Below are 17372 nucleotides of genomic sequence, written 5' to 3'. Positions count from 1 at the left end.
TGAAATGAGTCCCTGGCCTCAGGGCGAAGCCCTCACCAGCTGGCAGCCTCAGGAGAAGCTAAGGGCCACCAGGCTGCCCTCCCTGCTGGAGGCGGTCCCTCTGGGGCAGGCGGGGCCCCGTTCAAGGGGAACGGGCAGGCGTGAGGGTGGAAGAGGAGGGGCTGTGGGCATGTAGCTTGCTATGCTGCCCGTGCTGTGCTGTGTGCATGTACAGGGCTTTGTTGTCCACACGTGGCAGTCCTGACCCTCATCCACCCATTTGCCCAGTGGGCTTGTGCGTTGTCTGTGCCCTCTCCTACCCCAGGGACTCGGGGAGGGGAGGAAGCATCCCATTTGTGGAGAGGCCTTGGCACGGGTTCCTTGCAGTGCATGCGCTCCATCCCTTGGGAGCCCTGAGGGAAGCTGGAGGAGTGAGAGGGGAGGCCGGCTGCCTGGTAGGGAGGGCAATGAGCAACCATCCTAGCTCCCTCCTGGGCCTGCTGCATGCTGAGGAGGGGCCTGGAAAAAAGCCCAGGCTGGAACTGAGGGTTGGGTACTGGATCAGACTCCAGCTGGGCCCGCTGTGCCAGGCTTCGGCTGGGCAGGTGCAGTGGGAATGGCTTACGCTGTGCTGCTCTCCCCATCTCTCTCTCATAGGTATTTCTAGCATGGCTGGCTCTTTATGGTCTCAGGCCCAGTGTCGGCCCCAGCTGGTGTTAAATCCACACCCTCATTTTCTTTAGATGGTAGCTGGTCTTTCCCTGTACTGGGCAGAGGGTCTTCGGAGATCAGGACCCCCACCCCTCCCCTGAAGGCTCATGCGGGAGTTCTTGGTTAAGGTTTTCCTTCCCTCGGCCCTGGCTGGCTCGCCCTGCCTTCACAGCCTTGCTCCAGCCCAGGGCAATGGGGCAGGTGAGGCCTGCTCACACCAGATTCCCGGCTTATCGAATGGGGATGTTTGTACCATGCTCCTCACCAGGGCTGGGGCCTGACCACCTAAAGCAGCATCTCCTCAAGTCTGAACAGCAGCATCTCCTTCAGCTCAGTCATGCCCTGCTGCAGTAGTCTGGCCTACTCAAAAGGAGCACTGGCAGGGGGCTGTGTAGTTCTTCACAGTGTATTTCTTCTCCTTCCTTACATGCCCTGAACAATGAAATAGTCAGTGTCTACTCTGCGGTCATCATTGGCATCCTGCTGAAACCAGTGGGACAGCTCATGCCTCAGAACTATTGTTTCAGGCTCTCTACAAACTCAGGCAGAAATTGCTGCACATTGGATCTCATTCAGGTTACACTTGGAGAATTTTTCTTTGCAGCTGTAACAGCTAGAGATGGATGGAGATGGAGACTCTGAAGAACAATTGAGGCCTGTCCGGGCTGTGCAGCCCCGCACAGAGAAGCTAGCAATCTCTTCCCGTGACAGCCACCCACGTGCCTTTTTCTCAGGCTGGTCTAGGCTGAATAGATGTGCCGTTTGAGTCTCCAGGGTTGCAATGGCTGCTGGCCATTTGCTGGCAGGAAGCATCGGGGACAGGTCTGCGAAATAAGAAGGTTTTCTTCAGCAGAATACTGTGTTCCATCGACCTCCATTCATCTTACGGCAAGCTGGGGACACACAACTAATATTCAACCATGTGCGTCGTCACTGGGACCATTCGACCCATGTTAGCACTGCGGCTCCCATGCTAAGCAGCGTGGCTCCTCCACACGGCCGGCATGAGGATGCTGCAGCTGGAATAGCTGCGAAGAGCCAACACAAGCCTACCACAGTACGCAGGCCTCTTTGACCACCCAAGAGCACGCTTGTCGGCAAGGCGCCTGGTGTGGGCCCACTCGCCCTGCCCAGATTTCTCCGTGACATCAACGTGGAGTGAAGAAAGTTTCTGATACCAGCTGCAGACCAATCTTCCGATTATGCATGTGCCTGGTTTTGCTTTGCCACGCTACTCCTGAACGTGTCAGGGTCCGTTTGCGGCCAACCTTCACCCCTGTGGGCAAAGACAGATGCTGTCTCCCATTGCTGCCATCTGCTCTCTGCCCAGATCTGATGCTCATCAGAGGGCTCTGCCGAGGTGGCGTGGTGAGCATCACACCTGATAAGCAAAAGAAATAAGAAGGTGCTATTTTTACAATGGCTTGTCCCCGGGAAGAATGTACATGCAGTATCCTGTGCCTACCTGTGCCAATAACACGTTAGTTACACAGGTGGAGATGGGTAACCCAGCCACCGATTGTAGGGATTGAGGTGCAAAAGCCGCGAGGGCACAAGCAGAGCTTGTGCTGAGCTCATTCTGTTCCCGGTGCCCAGTGCAGGTTTGGCTCACTGAGACTCCAGTGTGTTCAACTGCAGCTAGTGGATGAGGTGATTTCTGTGGCTGTAGCAGCCATCCCATGTAAGAGGGAAAACCTGACGCCCAGAGGGGTCAAGTGCGTGACTGGCTCCTGCAGTGAGTTGGGTCTGTGGGCTTCACTCACAGCTCCCTGCTGCAGTGGCCGGAGCAGGCTGGGTGCTCCATGCAGAGGAGAGTAGCTGCTCCCCCTCCCTCAGCCCTGGCAGAGCAGGAGCAGGCAGGGGAAACGAGCGAGGGGGAGGGATTTTTGGCATGACTGTGCTGATCTCCTGGCTTTGAAGTTTCCCTGCGACCACGGGGAAAGCAGCTTCAACAGGGCGGGGGCGGGGAGCCAGCTGATGGGATAGGAAGTTGGCGAGGATGTGTGGGATTCTTCTCTTTTTTTGTAAACTTTGGAGCTGATTTGACGTTTTTCTCTTTCCCAGTGAGCCGGCTGCTGCCCTCGGCTCCCAGCGTGGGTAAATAGAACCCGCAGTGCCCCAGGCCCGGGGGGTGAGAGCTGTGTAGCATTCAGGCTGCGTCCTAGCTACGGCTGCCTGGCCTCTGGCCCTCCCACAGGGAAGGGCCGGGCCCGCTCCCAACAGCCTCCGTGTGGCTGAGGGGTCCCAGCCATCCTCCCTTGTCTGTTGTCAGGTGGAAAGTCAATATTCTCCCCGCCAGCTATTGCTTTGGCCATGGGAGCGGAGGCTGCGTGGGGGAGCTGGTGACTTTCCTTTGTTCCCTGCGCTCCTAGGCAGCAGTGGTCGCTGTCTCACTGCAGCCAGCTGTTACCAGTTCACTGACCCATCACCCATTCAGCGGTCAACAGCTGCAACTGACATGCAGCATCTACGCCCCCTTCACAGCGCCGTCTCTTCCTGCCCTCCCCGGGGGCCCCCCCGCTCTTTAGCCTGCTGCAGCCCAGGACCCTGCAGCCGCGTGGCTGATGGCTGGAGGCCTGTGTTAGCCAGGGGCTGCCTCCCCGCAGCAGGCTCCCTGGGTGCCAGAAACGATTTGCATTGGGCTGGAGCATCCACGGGCTCCCACTGTGTATCACTGTGTATTTCAGGGCTCTGGGACTCCGCTCTTAGCCCTGGAGCATCACTCTGGATAGCTTGGCGGGGGGCCCACCAAGGTGCATGGAGGCTGTCAGTGCCACCGAGGGCCAGTTCAGGGCTGGAGCAGAGAGAAGTGGGCTGAGATTAACAGAAGGAAAACCCTGGCAAAACTTCCCGCCAGGGAAGAGCCCTCCAGGCTGTGGGTCAGTCTGCCAAAAGGGGCAGAAACTCCACCTCTGGGGCTGCTCCAAATTAGCCAGCCCAGGCACTAGCGAAGAAGGGACAAGCCTGCCATGGCTCATGGTTGGGGTGACACTAGGGGGGGTCCAGGATTCTCCCCCCTGGATTTCTGGGCCTTTATTAGTATGTATAAGAACCTGAGCTGGGAGCATCCTGGGCACTCAGGGCTGCATACACACACAGAATGGAGCTCACCACCACCACCTCTCCAGCTGTTGGCGCCCTGACTATCAGGCACAGCAGACACCATCTGCATTTGCTTCCCGCCGAGGCCGGGGGAGCCCTTGTCCCACTCCTGCGGGCACAAGGGCAGGACTTGCTCTGTATCCCCCTCGAGTAGGCTGCTCCATTGTCCGGGGTTCGGGTCCTGCCAGTGCAGCCGAGTCCTTGGGGAACCTGGAGGGGGCAGATGCTACTGGGGAACCTACTTGATAATTGCTTTGTCTTGCCCTGGCTGCTCATGCCGGTGGCTGGGCTGCTGAGAGGTTTGCCATGCAGTCTGCTGCCCACCAGGACCTGGCTGTAGAGAATCCTATGGCACACTCCAGTCGCACACACACATCCCTGCACACTCACCCCCCTGCACATTCACCTCTTGCTTGTGACATCTGCACCGCCTGGCGTCTCGGCCACCCCAGCAGCAGTCACCCTTCCTTCTCAGACCCATGGGCGCTGGTGTGTCTGCTCCATCACCTCCTCTTTGCCACCGTGGGAGCGGGCTGGCAGCCCCTTGTTTCTGCCCGATACTGGGGGACCGCCCTGAATGCCTCCCACCGGAGTCTGGTGTGTCTGCTCTGGGCACGTCTCTGTGGGGTCCACAGGGCTGGGTAGTGACACAGTTCATCCCTGTAGTCAGGAAGTGCCCCCCAAACTCCCGGGGAGGGGTTCTCTAGTGGGGTGCAGGAGGATGTACCATTGGGACAGGAAGAAGTTGTGTTAATCTCAGTAGTAAACTCTGTTGGCCGTTTCTGGGGGGTGAGCTATGGGAGGGGTACAGATTCCCAGCTCAGGGGCATAGGTTTATGTGGCCAGTTGTGGGAGGGGAATGAGGTCCTTTGAGCTGCTGGTGCTAAGTTGCATGCTCCCAGGATCATGGCTGTGTGGAGACAGGGTTCCTGCAATCTAGAGCATTTCATTAGACAGCTGGGGCTCCCAGGAGCAGCTCCGTCTCCCCTACCAGGCATGGAGGCAGGGCACAGTTCCTGCCAGCCCTCCTCTACAGAAGAAGCAGCAGCTCACGTACTCCTGTGCCCCAGCCAGGTGCTGCTTGAGATGGTGTGATGAAGTGGGACTGTTCTTAATGTTTCCTCTGAATATTGTGGAGGTGCCTCAGTTTCCCCTAGGCAGTTCTTAAGTATCTAGGAGGTGGGGTAAGGATGTATGATCGTTGCAGAGCCCTAGAGGGCAGGTGTGTGCAGGGATCTGGACACAGAGGGTGGCCGACACCCTGTTTCCTGGCAACTGATGGCCTGGGCCCTTCCCCCCTGCAAGGTGAGAGCTAAAGGGTTGGAGAACAAAGGAATCAGGTGACCTCCTGGCCCAGGAAAGGAACAAAGCCCAGGGGAGGAGGGGCTGGAGGGAGTTTCAGTTTGGGGCTGGCTGGACACATGGAGTGAAGGGCAGATGTGGTTGTCTGGCTCACTGCCCCCCAAAATGGACCCTGCTGAGGGGTCCGGTTCTCTGCACCTACAAGCTCTGTTTTAGACCATGTTCCTGTCATCTAATAAACCTCTGTATTACTGGCTGGCTGAGAGTCACGTCTGAATGCGGAGTTGGGGTGCAGGACCCTCTGGCTTCCCCAGGAGCCCCGCTTGAGCGGACTTGCTGTGGGAAGCGCACGGAGGGGCAGAGGATGCTGAATGCTCCACCTCTGCAGGAAGGTGGAAGCTGTATGAGCTTTGTGTCCTGAAGACAGGCCGCTCACAGAAAGGAGACTTCCCCAGAGTCCTGAGTGGCTTCATGGGGAGCAGTTCCAGAGCATCGCCCAGGGACTCCGTGACAGATGGATGCAGAGGAGATGGCGCTGAGGAATGATCCAGCACAGCCGTCAGCCCTGGGTGGGATGGGACTGTGGCTGGCTCAGCCTGGCTTTTGGCAGCTGTCTACCTCTCCCCCGGCTGAGGTGGGAGCAGATGGGCGTTCCTCTACCCAGCTCATTGCAGTGCCTCAGTAAAGTCTGTGCTGCTGTGGTCTTAAATGGTGGCCAGCCTGCATGTGAAGGACTGTGCCTTGTGGGATAACCCTGCTTCCCCAAGGCTGGGGGGCACTTCTTCCTAGCCCGGCTCTGGGCTTTTCTCCCCGAGCCCTGGATCTCTGACCCCACTCCCGCAAAGGCAGTTTGCTCTTTAGTAAGAATGGTTCCCTTCCCTCTTCCTGATCTGCTCCCATCGCAATCCTCACAGGATCCTCGCTGAGCCAGGGGCACCTGGGGGGGTGGGTGCATCGCCACATGCTCAAACCAGATTAAAGCCCCTTATTCTTTTGCTTCCCCTCTTGCCGGGGTGCTGAGCAGGTGGCAGGACAGTCGGGAGCTGCTGGCTGAGCTATCCCTCTGTCCCTGCTCCTGCGCCAGTCCCGTGAAGCAATTCTCAGCTTCAGAAGAGCCGTTTCCTTGAAATCACTTTCCCAGCCATTCCGCACGCTCCACACACCTGTTCTTTATGGAGTCAGACACTGCAGGGTGTTAACGGCCTTCCCTCTGGGTCCATGCAGAGGTGCTAACCCCACTCTCCTCTCCACATGCCAGAGGCTCCGTAAAGCCGTCCGGCAGTCCCAGCAGAGCGGGGTGTGTGGCGGGGATTAGACTGCTCTGGCCTGAACCGAGGAGCGAGTCTCGAATGTGGGGGAGCACTGAGGCCGGGTTAAAGAGACTCCACTGGTAAAATGAGACCCTGTGTCTGAAGTGTGGTAGAATTGACTTGGCAGTGAGGGGTCCTTTTGACCGGGCCTGTGCTGGCCACCCTGCAGGCTGAAAGGGTGGATTGGATTGGCCTGGGCAACATCTCTGCAGTGGGAACGGCCTGGGCAGTTCTGCACAATCCAGCTCACACGCTCTGAGCCGCACTGGCCCTTTACTGGGATCAGACAAGGACGTCTGTCCCAGGAGAGCTGCCCGCCGCTAGGCCTAGCCGAAGACTTTCCATCTCGACCGGGTTTTGAATAAAACATTTTTGTGAAAAGTGTCTGTGGAAAGCTTACCTTTATTCAGGGACAAACTGACCACTCTGAAATGGAGAGCGCTGAATTCTGAAATGCTGCTGTGGTGCCTCCTGCTTCCCTTCTCTGAGCCGAGGGCCCCAGCCAGCCACGTGATGCTCCTCGCCTGTGCAACCGCTGTGGCCTGCAGCAGTGGTGATCCTGGGGCATCCTCGCAGACGTAGGCTGACCAGGGAGTCTGGCCCAGAGTGTAGGCGGAAACAGGAGGCCCTGTGCCAGCATTGTCCAATTGATGGAGGTTGGGGGGTTGATTCTCCACCCCACCCTTCCCCAAATGTGAAATGCTCACTAGGGAAAATCTGGATGGAAAGGAATCTCCTTTCACTTTCCGTCCAGTTCCCCAGGGCGCCATCTCCGTGCAGTATGCAGGTCCCACCTCTGAGACCCTGAGCGTGCTTTAGAGACCTTTGGTGTAGAGAAGGGGCACTGCTAGGAGGCCAACTGTCTCCTTTACCTCTCGCCAGCTGCATCTGTGCTGGTCACTGCAGGGCCTTGGCCAGAATGGCACTGGAGAGTGTCCCTGCCCGTTCACAGCCAGTGTATTGTTCTGATCCCCGGGTGCTGGATTGATGGGAGAGGGGGTGTTTGAATTTACAGGGGGGTGCAGGCCAGGGTGTGAGACCAGGAGGGCAAAGATAGGGGCGGGCTGTATGACAACAAAACAGTAACTTGAAAATATGACAATTTTTGATTTCTAAAACAAAAAATGTTTAAAATGTATTGAATTTGAATCGACTTATGAAAAAGTAATTATAGTATAATAAAAATGTTTAGGACAGAAACTCCCTGAGCTAACGACCTCTTGAGATAGCACCACTGCAAGATAATGACCATGGCAAATAATGCATTTTAAAAACCTTGGCCTCCTAGGAAACGTATATTGATATAAGTTTCCCAGTCACAAATCTAGCATTCTGGAGCCAAGTCCCTAAAACATACTAATCTAGTTGTCCCAAGAACAAGAAATTATGATAACTCCTTCTGTATGTGCATAAACTGTCAAGGAATTTCACTAACAAAAGAGGAGCTAAGCTCCCTGTGGCCAGCTTCGTTCGTTTTCCTTGGCAAGGTGATTCGGCGCTACCTCTCGGCCCCACATTGTAAACATCATAAAACACCAATAAACACCAGCATTTGAATGTCTGATGATTTATTGTTGTTGATAAATCATCATTTGAAACGATTAGGTCGGCAAACATCGCTGAAACGAACGTGCCGACATTGTCCGAACAAACGCAGCCGAGTGAGGAAGCTCGTCTTTGCTCAGACTTTTCAAACCTATTATTCTTCTTCAGGTACAAGTATTTGATCATATATCTGCTTCTAAATTGTGTAGTAATGTTTCCATTTCTGTTCAGATTTCCAACCACCAACTAAATGGAATTGTTTTCCAACTAGAAAATTAAAACAGCTTGATCTAACTGGAAAACAATTAAATTGGCAACACTGTGAGTTGACGGTAACTAGTTAACCACAGGGGGTGGGGTGGGGTGGGAGGGAAATTCCCTGGTTCCAGGTTTCCTCCCTGAGGGGAAAGAACCCCAAACCATCATTGCTGCTGTTGAGCAGAAACCGCCTTCCCTTCGGATTAGTCTGGATGTGTTGTTCTTTTCTAATTAAATAAAGTCACCATTGGGCCTAACTGATCTGCCCATGTGCCCCCACCTGGAGGGTCTGTGTCTAATGGAGCGGGAGGGGGCCTCCCAAGGGGCCAGCCCTGCCCCTTTAATCACCCTCTTACTCCTTAGGCCATGGACATGGAAGTTCCTGCTTGTCTGTTTCCCCTTGTAGGCCCTGTCCTGGTTTAGTAACACAAGGGGCCTCTCTCCTTCCAAAAACCGCTTTCTGCTGGAGTGAACAGCTCCCTCCCTGGCTTGCCCCTTTCCCATCTGCTAGCCCACCAGTGCCGGCGGGTTCATCCCTTTGCATTGCATGCAGTGTGCACCCATTCCATGCCTCAGTGTTCCCGAGTATGAAAGGTCGAGCCCCCTTTGCAGAGTGCTTGAGGGAAGGCGCTCCGGGGGGCAAGGTATTGCTGCATTACCAGGGCTGGAAGCCTGTCTGTTGGGTCTGTGGAGATCCCATGTGGGGTGGACAGGGGAGCGGGCTTCGGAGGGGTGTTGTGAGGCTGCCCAGGTTCTCTGCACTGGGTTCTGCAGGAGCCCAGCGCTCCCTTCTGCCCTCCCCTCGGGCTTTCTGGCTTCGGCCCTGTTGTGAGGGCTGGGCGCAGGCTTCCGCTGAGCGTCCCAGGCAGCAGTGAGCTGCATGCTTTGCGGTCACCATGGCAGAGTGTGGGTGCTCCCGGGCACTATGGCCCATGCCTTGGTTGGGTACGCAGCAGGCTACCCTGTCCCCTTCCCCCTCCTGCCCTCAATCCAAGCTTCCTCCTCCTCCTTCCCCAGAACCTGCTTCCTGAGGCTCCAGCTTGCTATGTGGGAGCCAGGCTAGGTGGAGCTGGCTGGGCGTGGGGAAGGGCCCGCAGGCCTGTGCTGTCTGCAGTCCTGGCCTGCTCCCATCTCTGCCTCTCTGGGCCAGCAGGAGAGAGGGAGAAGCCATGGGGGCAGCTGCAGAACAAAGGGCAAGCATTAAAGTTGGCTGCATGCCAGCCGCCTGAGGGGGCAGCGCTCAGAGCTGGATAGAGCCCACGGGGCAAGGAGCTGCAGGGCCATACCGAGCATCCACTGGAGCAAACCCAGTGGGACGAGCTGTGCTCTCCCTTGGCGTGGGGCCCGGGGGCCACTGCCATGGAGCAAACCAGCACATGCATGGTCTGCTTCCACCACACCCTGGCACATTGCAGGGCTGCGTGTGGGACCCGAGGGAGACCAGGACACAACCACGCTCACTGGGACAGATCGCTGTGTCCAGCATGGGGCAGCGCAGGGGTTGGCAGCATGAGCTTACTGGTGCTCGCGGCTCCATGGGGTGATGGCTGCCAGGGTCTCCCTGAGACCCGGGGACAGTGGCCAAGTTGGGAAGGCCTTTGCAGGCAGAAGCTGTTCTCTTGGGAAATAAAATCTCTGCTGTGTGTTAGCCTGTAAGTCTTTAGGACACCCCGACCCCAGGGAGCCCTGGAGTCCCATGGTCCCTACGCTTGCTGGCTGGCCGTGCTGCCCCATGGTGCGCGCCTGGTCCAGGCACTCCAACCTTGTACAGCCACGCAGAGTGGAGTGGCTCACTGGCTTTGCATGTGGTCTCTGGGGTGGGGAAGAGGTGGGATCTCTGTTCTGTTTGTGCCAGTGGATCTAAGGACCTGTATGGGATCCCCTCTCAGAGAGGGTCACTAGCCTGCTTCCTTCCCTTGCGATGCCATAGCATTGGCACATGGTGCCATGCAGGATGCTTCTGTGCCCGCATGGGCATGAGTGGCCCAATTACCAGGCTTCCAAAACTGGCAGGTGCCTCATGCACCAGCAGGCTAATACTGAGCCCCTGACCTAATCCATGGGCTGCTGCAGGTGACTGGGGCAGTGGCAGGGGAAGCCAAGGAAGTGTCTTGTCAGCAAGTTAAGGAAGTATGGGCTGGATGAATGCACTATAAGGTGGGTAGAAAGCTGGCTAGATTATCGGGCTCAACGGGTAGTGATCAATGGCTCCATGTCTAGTTGGCAGCCGGTATCAAGTGGAGTGCCACGGGGGTCGGTCCTGGGGCCGGTTTTGTTCAATATCTTCATAAATGATCTGGAGGATGGTGTGGATTGCACTCTCAGCAAATTTTCGGATGATACTAAACTGAGAGGAGTGGTAGATACGCTGGAGGGGAGGGATAGGATACAGAAGGACCTAGACAAATTGGAGGATTGAGCCAAAAGAAATCTGATGAGGTTCAATAAGGATAAGTGCAGGGTCCTGCACTTAGGATGGAAAAATCCAATGCACCGCTACAGACTAGGGACCGAATGGCTAGGCAGCAGTTCTGCGGAAAAGGACCTAGGGGTGACAGTGGACGAGAAGCTGGATATGAGTCAGCAGTGTGCCCTTGTTGCCAAGAAGGCCAATGGCATTTTGGGATGTATAAGTAGGGGCATAGCGAGCAGATCGAGGGACGTGATCGTTCCCCTCTATTCGACATTGGTGAGGCCTCATCTGGAGTACTGTGTCCAGTTTTGGGCCCCACACTACAAGAAGGATGTGGATAAATTGGAGAGAGTCCAGCGAAGGGCAACAAGAATGATTAGGGGTCTAGAACACATGAGTTATGAGGAGAGGCTGAGGGAGCTGGGATTGTTTAGCCTGCAGAAGAGAAGAATGAGGGGGGATTTGATAGCTGCTTTCAACTACCTGAAAGGGGGTTCCAAAGAGGGGATGGCTCTAGACTGTTCTCAATGGTAGCAGATGACAGAACGAGGAGTAATGGTCTCAAGTTGCAGTGGGGGAGGTTTAGGTTGGATATTAGGAAAAACTCTTTCACTAAGAGGGTGGTGAAACACTGGAATGCGTTACCTAGGGAGGTGGTAGAATCTCCTTCCTTAGAGGTTTTTAAGGTCAGGCTTGACAAAGCCCTGGCTGGGATGATTTAACTGGGAATTGGTCCTGCTTCAAGCAGGGGGTTGGACTAGATGACCTTCAGGGGTCCCTTCCAACCCTGATATTCTATGATTCTATGTCTAGTTCTGCGCGTCACTGAAGGTGCGATCAGCCCCCTCCATTGCAAACAGAATGAGCTGAGAGCAGCTCCTTCCCCCAGAGCCCAGCCGCTCCCTGGTTTCCTGCCAGCAGGGCCAGCAGCAGCTGCTCATGGGGCTTGGGTTCCAGGGCACAGCTCTCCTGCTGCCAGCTCTGTGCTCGACCCAGGGGCTAACTTGCCGTCCTGCAGTGTCTAGGCAGAGGGCGCATGTGCATTTGCCAACGCCGGTGCTAGTGGCATCAGGAGCCCAAGCAAAGGGAACTGCTGGTGCCACTTAGGTTTCTAACACCATGTCTATCAGCCCTGCGCTGGGCAGGGATAGACGATCATGCTAGATTTCCAGCTCTGTGCTGGTGCCCCTAGCACTGCAAACCCTACCGGAGCTGGCGTTAGCTGCACTCCGTTTCTCAGCAGAGCTAATGCCAGGGCAGCTCTGTGTCCAGCTGAAAGCGCAGGGAGGCCAAATGGACTTCTTGAGTTGGGATTCCCTGGGCGGCTTGTAGACAGAGTCGGCCCCGGGATCTCCTCTGAGCACCGGCACTCGCAACCTCTACCTTGCATCTGAGTAAACCATGGCCCACTGCAGCACAGCCCCGGGACACCATGTCCGGGAGCTAGTTCAGGTGGAAGAGTGCCAACCCCACTTCCTGCCACACTGGCATTTGCACAAATCCGTGGACCACGCCCAGGCCAGGGGAGCTTGGCAGAGATGATGGCCCCAGCCTAAGCGGGGCTGGTGGATTTGAATGGCGTCTGCTCGCTGCCGGTTGGTGTAATGACATGGAGCTGTGCTGGCCTCTTACTTAATTGCTAGTTCAGGCCTGGGAGCTCTCTGGGGGAGAGAATGAGCTCTTCTGGTGTCTGGAGCATCCTGAAGTTGCATTCCCATCTTAGCCATGGCAGGGGCCTTTGCTTTTCCCTGATGCGCTTAAAACATTAGTGGTTTGGGTTTTTTTACAACTGGAAATTTCTCAATAAGCATCTAGGAAACCAGCGTCTGGTGCGTAATGGGGGTGGGCACCAGCTGATCCGTCCCGCTGGAATGCGGATAACCGCAGGGCCCAGCTGGGGTCCGTCTGCCGAGTGGCAGCCAGCCAGAGCTGGTTAACAAGAGCTAATCCTCTGCCCTTCCTCTGGAAAGGGACTTTTTGGAAACAGCAGCAGCGGCGAGGGAGGGTGTCCACGTCTGACTGCTTCTGGATCGAGTGGGTTCAACTGGCAATAAACAAAAACGGTCTCTGCCAGGGCGTGGAGAGGCCCTCCTCGTGGCCTGGGAACCCCAGGAAGCCTTCCCTGAGATCTGTGAGCCCAGGCCATGCCCCTGGTTTGCACAGGTTGTACTGGCTGGAAGGCAGGAGAGAGCTCTGGAACACTCTAGCTGCCCTTCCACATGCACCAACTGAGCTGGCTTTGTCTCTGCCATCCCTATAGACTCCAGCCCCTCCTACCCCCCACCCCCAGAGCCAGGCTGGCCCTACAGAGCCAACAGGGGACAAAGCAGACAGAGCTGTTTTCAGTTGCATTGATGGGCAGGTGGGCTGGTGTGTGCACAAGCGAGCAGGGAGGGGCCGTTTCACATAGTCACTTCTCAGAGCAGAAACAGGCTTTTTAACTCGGGCTTTTCATCTCGAAAGCACTACACAAACATTATCCCTCGCCGGTCCTGCGAGCTAGGGGAATAGTATTTGACTGGGGAAACTGGGGCACGGAGGTTGTGCTTTGCTCAAAGCCACAGCAAGTCAGGACTGAGATGCAGGGGTTCCTAACTCCCTGGCCTTTGCTCAGATCCCCCCGCTCCCCCACCTAGAGGGTTTTGTAGCTTCTGGCCATGCCTGGGGCGCAGTGTGTGTTGGGGCTGGCTGAGTAGAAAAGGCCTTTGCATTGGGCTTGGGCTAAGATACCATCTTCAGAGTCCTAGGATGAAACGAGCTCCTTTGTTCCCCACCTCGCTGCACTACCTTGGCCGGCACTGCTCTGGCTGGAGATGTCCCTGGGCAGGGGCTGCACTGCCAGTGTGGCATAACCTCCTGCCAGTGCTCCCCTCCCCTCGCCCCATCTCCTGCACCACGACCAGAGATGACAGGGTGCAGAGTGGGGGCTGTAGTGCTTCCCAGCCCCGCTGCGCCCAGCTGTGCTCCTGTCACTGGGAATAGGACATCCTCCCGAGTTAGACTGACCAACGACTTGCTGCTCGGAAAAGTGACTGTGAAACCGGCCCACAGCTGTGCCGTTAGTCTCCCGTGGGCCCGCGCGGCCAGCCCGGCTCGGGGGAAGGAGCTGAGGCTTGGTCCTCTTCATGCAGCAGCAGGAGCATTGCGTGGGGAGCTCAGCGATGTGTGTGCAAACCCAGTGAGGGTCACAGGAGAGACTTCATTAGTGGGGCTCAGCGAGACATGAGGAACCCGGCCCGGCTCTTGGTTCCGAACCTGATTATGCAGGGCTGGCAGATCAAATTTGGGTGTAAATTGAGTCCCGGAAAGACCCAGGGGTGCCCTTTTCAGTCACTGTACAGCACAGCTCTGCACACCCCTGGTGCTGTGCAAATAGTGATCATTAGGTCTCCTTTGTGTTTTTCAGAGCATCCAGGGTCACGCAAACAACAAGGATTCCAGGCTGCTCTGGATGAACACCAGCGATTACGTCCTCTCAGTAGGATTCAGCCAGGTATGGCCCCCTGCTCGCCCCGGTGCCCTTAGCTAGGATTGTTCCTTCACTGGGGCTTTCCGCCGCCTTGTTCCTGCAGAGCTTGTGCAGATGGTGCCGTGGGTCCTGCCGGTCACGCTATACATCTTTTGAGGGGAAGCTGGTTCTATAGGGGAGGCCAGCTTGCCTACCACATCTTGCATGGAGCGAGAGCAAGCACAATATTGGCAACGCGCTGCGCCCACCTCCTGGGCTTTACAAGTTCCCTGGCAGCAGTAGCGGCAAAGTAGAACAGCCAGGCCGACACTTTGTCATTTCCCCTCTGAGGGGCTGCCTGGAGCTCTCACCACCAGGGAATAATGAGGAGACAAAGTGACCCTGCCGGGATTTGAACCTGCAGATCTGAGGGGGACTAGGGCTCTGAGCAGGACTAGACAACACCATGCCCAGCTCCCCTGCGCTGCCTGCTTCTGCCATATGCCACAGTGTGGAGCTGCGCTGCTCGGAGCACACCAGGAGGAGACTTGTGGGAAGGGCTAGCGTGGCCGAGCCCATGCTGCGTTGGAGCAGGGTGTGCTGAACGGGGAGCTAGTGCTGAGCTCTGTCCCCAGTGGCCAAGTGCAAGCAAAAGCCTGTGAGCTCAGCCGTTTGCTTGCAGAGCCATGTATCAGGCGGTTACTCTGGGTGCAGCCTGCATGCTGGGATCTGAGCGCTCCCGCCAGCCTGTGCACAGAGCAACAGCTGCTTACCCATCACCATGCCCATATTTGCAACCCCTGGGCTAGCAGGATGGAGCTAGGGAAAGTGACAAAGTCCAATGGGAATAGAAGTTAACCCCGACCTGTGGCATGCAAGCGAGCAGTGAGCCCAGGGGAGCAGGCTCACCATTGCCCACTGGAGCAGCAGCCGGGGCAGGCTCGAGAGAGACGGCTTGGAGTCGGCCTCCATCACCTCTCAGCTCCCCCAGCCCCCCTGACCCCACTGCCCATCCTCGGCACCACTGAGTGCTGCATTGAAGATGGCTTCACCCCTGGGTATATGCCTCTCTACCAGTGCAATCCATGGGGATGGATTCCTCTCGGAACAGTGCCTGCTGGGCGGGCCGAGCCTGCCATGTGCCGCGGAAGACTGTGAAGGCCGATCAGATGCAGGGTGGGGTCCAGGCAAAGCCCTCGCTGTCTAGGGAGCATGTTCCCCTGAATGCAGTACAGATGCAATGCACCTTATCGGGGTCCCCTCTCCTCAGGGGGGAAGGGGGTGCATGACTGCCTGCCCAGGCTGCCTGTCCCTTTTAGAAAGGGAAAGAGGATTGCATGCTTTTGCTGCCTGCTCCCCCCACAGCATAGCCAAGGGCTCCCCTGTGCCCGTCCAGGATGCACTGGGGTCGCCCATGTTCACTTTTGTCCAGACCTCTCTGCTTTTGAGCCCCATGCGGGGGGTGGTTCCCTGGTGTCTGACCCCAAGAAAAGGCTCCCGCTTGTGTCCCCTTGCTGGGGGTTCAGCATGAAAACCCTAGCCCCGCAGCCCCCCGGCCCTAGTCCCTGCTCCTCGAAGCCAGCTGCCATTTGGCCTGCAGCTTCCATGGCAGCTGCTCATGCCTGTGTGCGGGCCTGCGGCAGGGGGAGCCGCTCCCCAGCCGGGAAGAGGTCTGGTTTGATCTCACTGGGCCGCCCCCAGGGTCCCCTGCTGGACTGCCTGTGCCTCTAGGGCCGCCTCATTGCCACGTCTGGCTGCAGCAGCCGCCGGTGCAAAGCCTCCAAAGCAGCCCAGCACCTGGCCACGTGTGTCTGTATGGGCACACGTGTGTGTGCGTCTGTGAGTGTCTGTATGTACACAACCAGTAAGCGTGTGTCTTTCTGCTCTTGCAGATGAGGGAGCGTGAGGTAAAGCTGTGGGACACACGGCGATTCAGCAGCTCGCTTGTCTCCGTCACGCTGGACACCTCCCCAGGGTAGGAGCGCGGCCCCCGGTCCCGGCGTTGGGGGTGGCGTGAGGGGACGTGCTGCTGATGGTTACTGGGGTGGGGGGCTCTGAGCTCGGTCTGTGCCGTGTGGGGTTTGGTTTGCATCTGGCCGAGCCAGGAGGGGTGTTCCCAGTGAGACGTGCCCGATGTAACAAGGCAGCCAGCCCCTTTCCAGGCCTGGGGTCAGAGTCCCTCCAAGCCCGGAAGCTTGGGCCTGGGTGGGGGATGATCAGCCCCAGCTGGAAAGGGGCAGGCGATTGCCTGATGGACTGACAAAGGTTGGGGGAGCTGCAGGAAGCAGGCTGGGCCCTGTGGCAGGCTCTGGAGCTGGGATGAGCTGCCGGAGCAGGAAGGGGAAGGAGTGTTGGGTTGGTGTTGAACCGTTGGAGTTGGGGGGGCACAGAAGATGGTTGGTGCAACCCATGAAGGGACCTGAGCAGACTCTGGGCATGGTGTTAGCCAGGCCAACAGCCCACCCCTGTGTCTAGAGCCCCCTGCTGCGAGAGGCAGTGAAAATGCGTGCGGTAGCTTGTAAACTTGGCGTTGCTGGCACTGGGCATGAGCGGATGCTGGCCGCTCTCTGGGAAAGCCCCAGTACTCCCAGCCCCCTTCGCTGACCCACCCCTAGTGCTCCAGATGTGCGATCGCTTCCCCTCTCCTGGCAACGCCCGGCTGTGTGGGGTGAAGAGTGGTTTGCAGTCAGATTGTCCTCCATTCCCTGGAGCCAGCTACCTGGCTTCTCTCCCCTTCGCCCCGGGAGTGGCTTATGTAGGACCACGAGGTTCAGTCCGACTGGAAGTGCTGGAGGACGTGCCCAGGGATGATGCCCACCCCTTGCCCCCTCTGTTGGGAATGCTGGGCAGGGTCGGGGAGCCCCTGCTCGAGTCACTGGTGACCCTTGCACTTGAGTGGCACCAGTGGGGGCACTCAGCCGGGGGAAGGTGCTGGTGTCTGGGAAATGCAGGGAGTTGGATGTTTGGAGAAAAGGAGATTCCATGGGGCGAGTGAACCAAACCGCTAGCTCCCTGCTCTGCTCTCTGTGTGGGACTGTGTCTGCCTGTCACCCAGAGACGCGCGCGGTGACTTGTGTCCCACTCTGTTTCTGGGGCCGGCACTCTGGGCGTGACGCTAACGCTGCACACGCATTGATTTGGGGCACACATGGTGTTTGCTCAACCCCTGCTTTTGTGGGCTGTTTGGGAAAGGCATGTTCATGGCCTGGGTGGGTCAGCGCTCCCCAAAAAAGCTGTGAAGACGGCTATGCCATCGGGACCGCAGAGGTGACTGTGCTCCCTTCAGCCTGGCGTGACCTCTCCC

At 57.3% G+C, this 17372-nt stretch overlaps 1 protein-coding gene across 11 annotated transcripts in view; it reads left to right on the top strand.

The window, feature by feature from the left end:
• CORO7 (coronin 7) overlaps positions 1-17372 on the top strand; it is a 185120-nt gene that overhangs the window by 59078 nt on the left and 108670 nt on the right. For all 11 annotated transcript variants that reach the window (XR_012161185.1, XR_012161186.1, XM_073362796.1 and 8 more), the window contains exons 8-9: positions 14027-14113; positions 15961-16043. Coding sequence is in view for 9 of the 11 variants with exons in the window: in XM_073362796.1 (XP_073218897.1) it covers positions 14027-14113; positions 15961-16043 (170 nt within the window). In the remaining 2 variants the exon portion in view is untranslated. The remainder of the gene's footprint in view (positions 1-14026; positions 14114-15960; positions 16044-17372) is intronic.

The sequence above is a fragment of the Lepidochelys kempii genome, chromosome 10 (assembly GCF_965140265.1).
Source record: "Lepidochelys kempii isolate rLepKem1 chromosome 10, rLepKem1.hap2, whole genome shotgun sequence".
Classification (NCBI taxonomy): domain Eukaryota; kingdom Metazoa; phylum Chordata; order Testudines; family Cheloniidae; genus Lepidochelys; species Lepidochelys kempii.
This window is presented reverse-complemented; position numbering and strand designations above follow the sequence as displayed.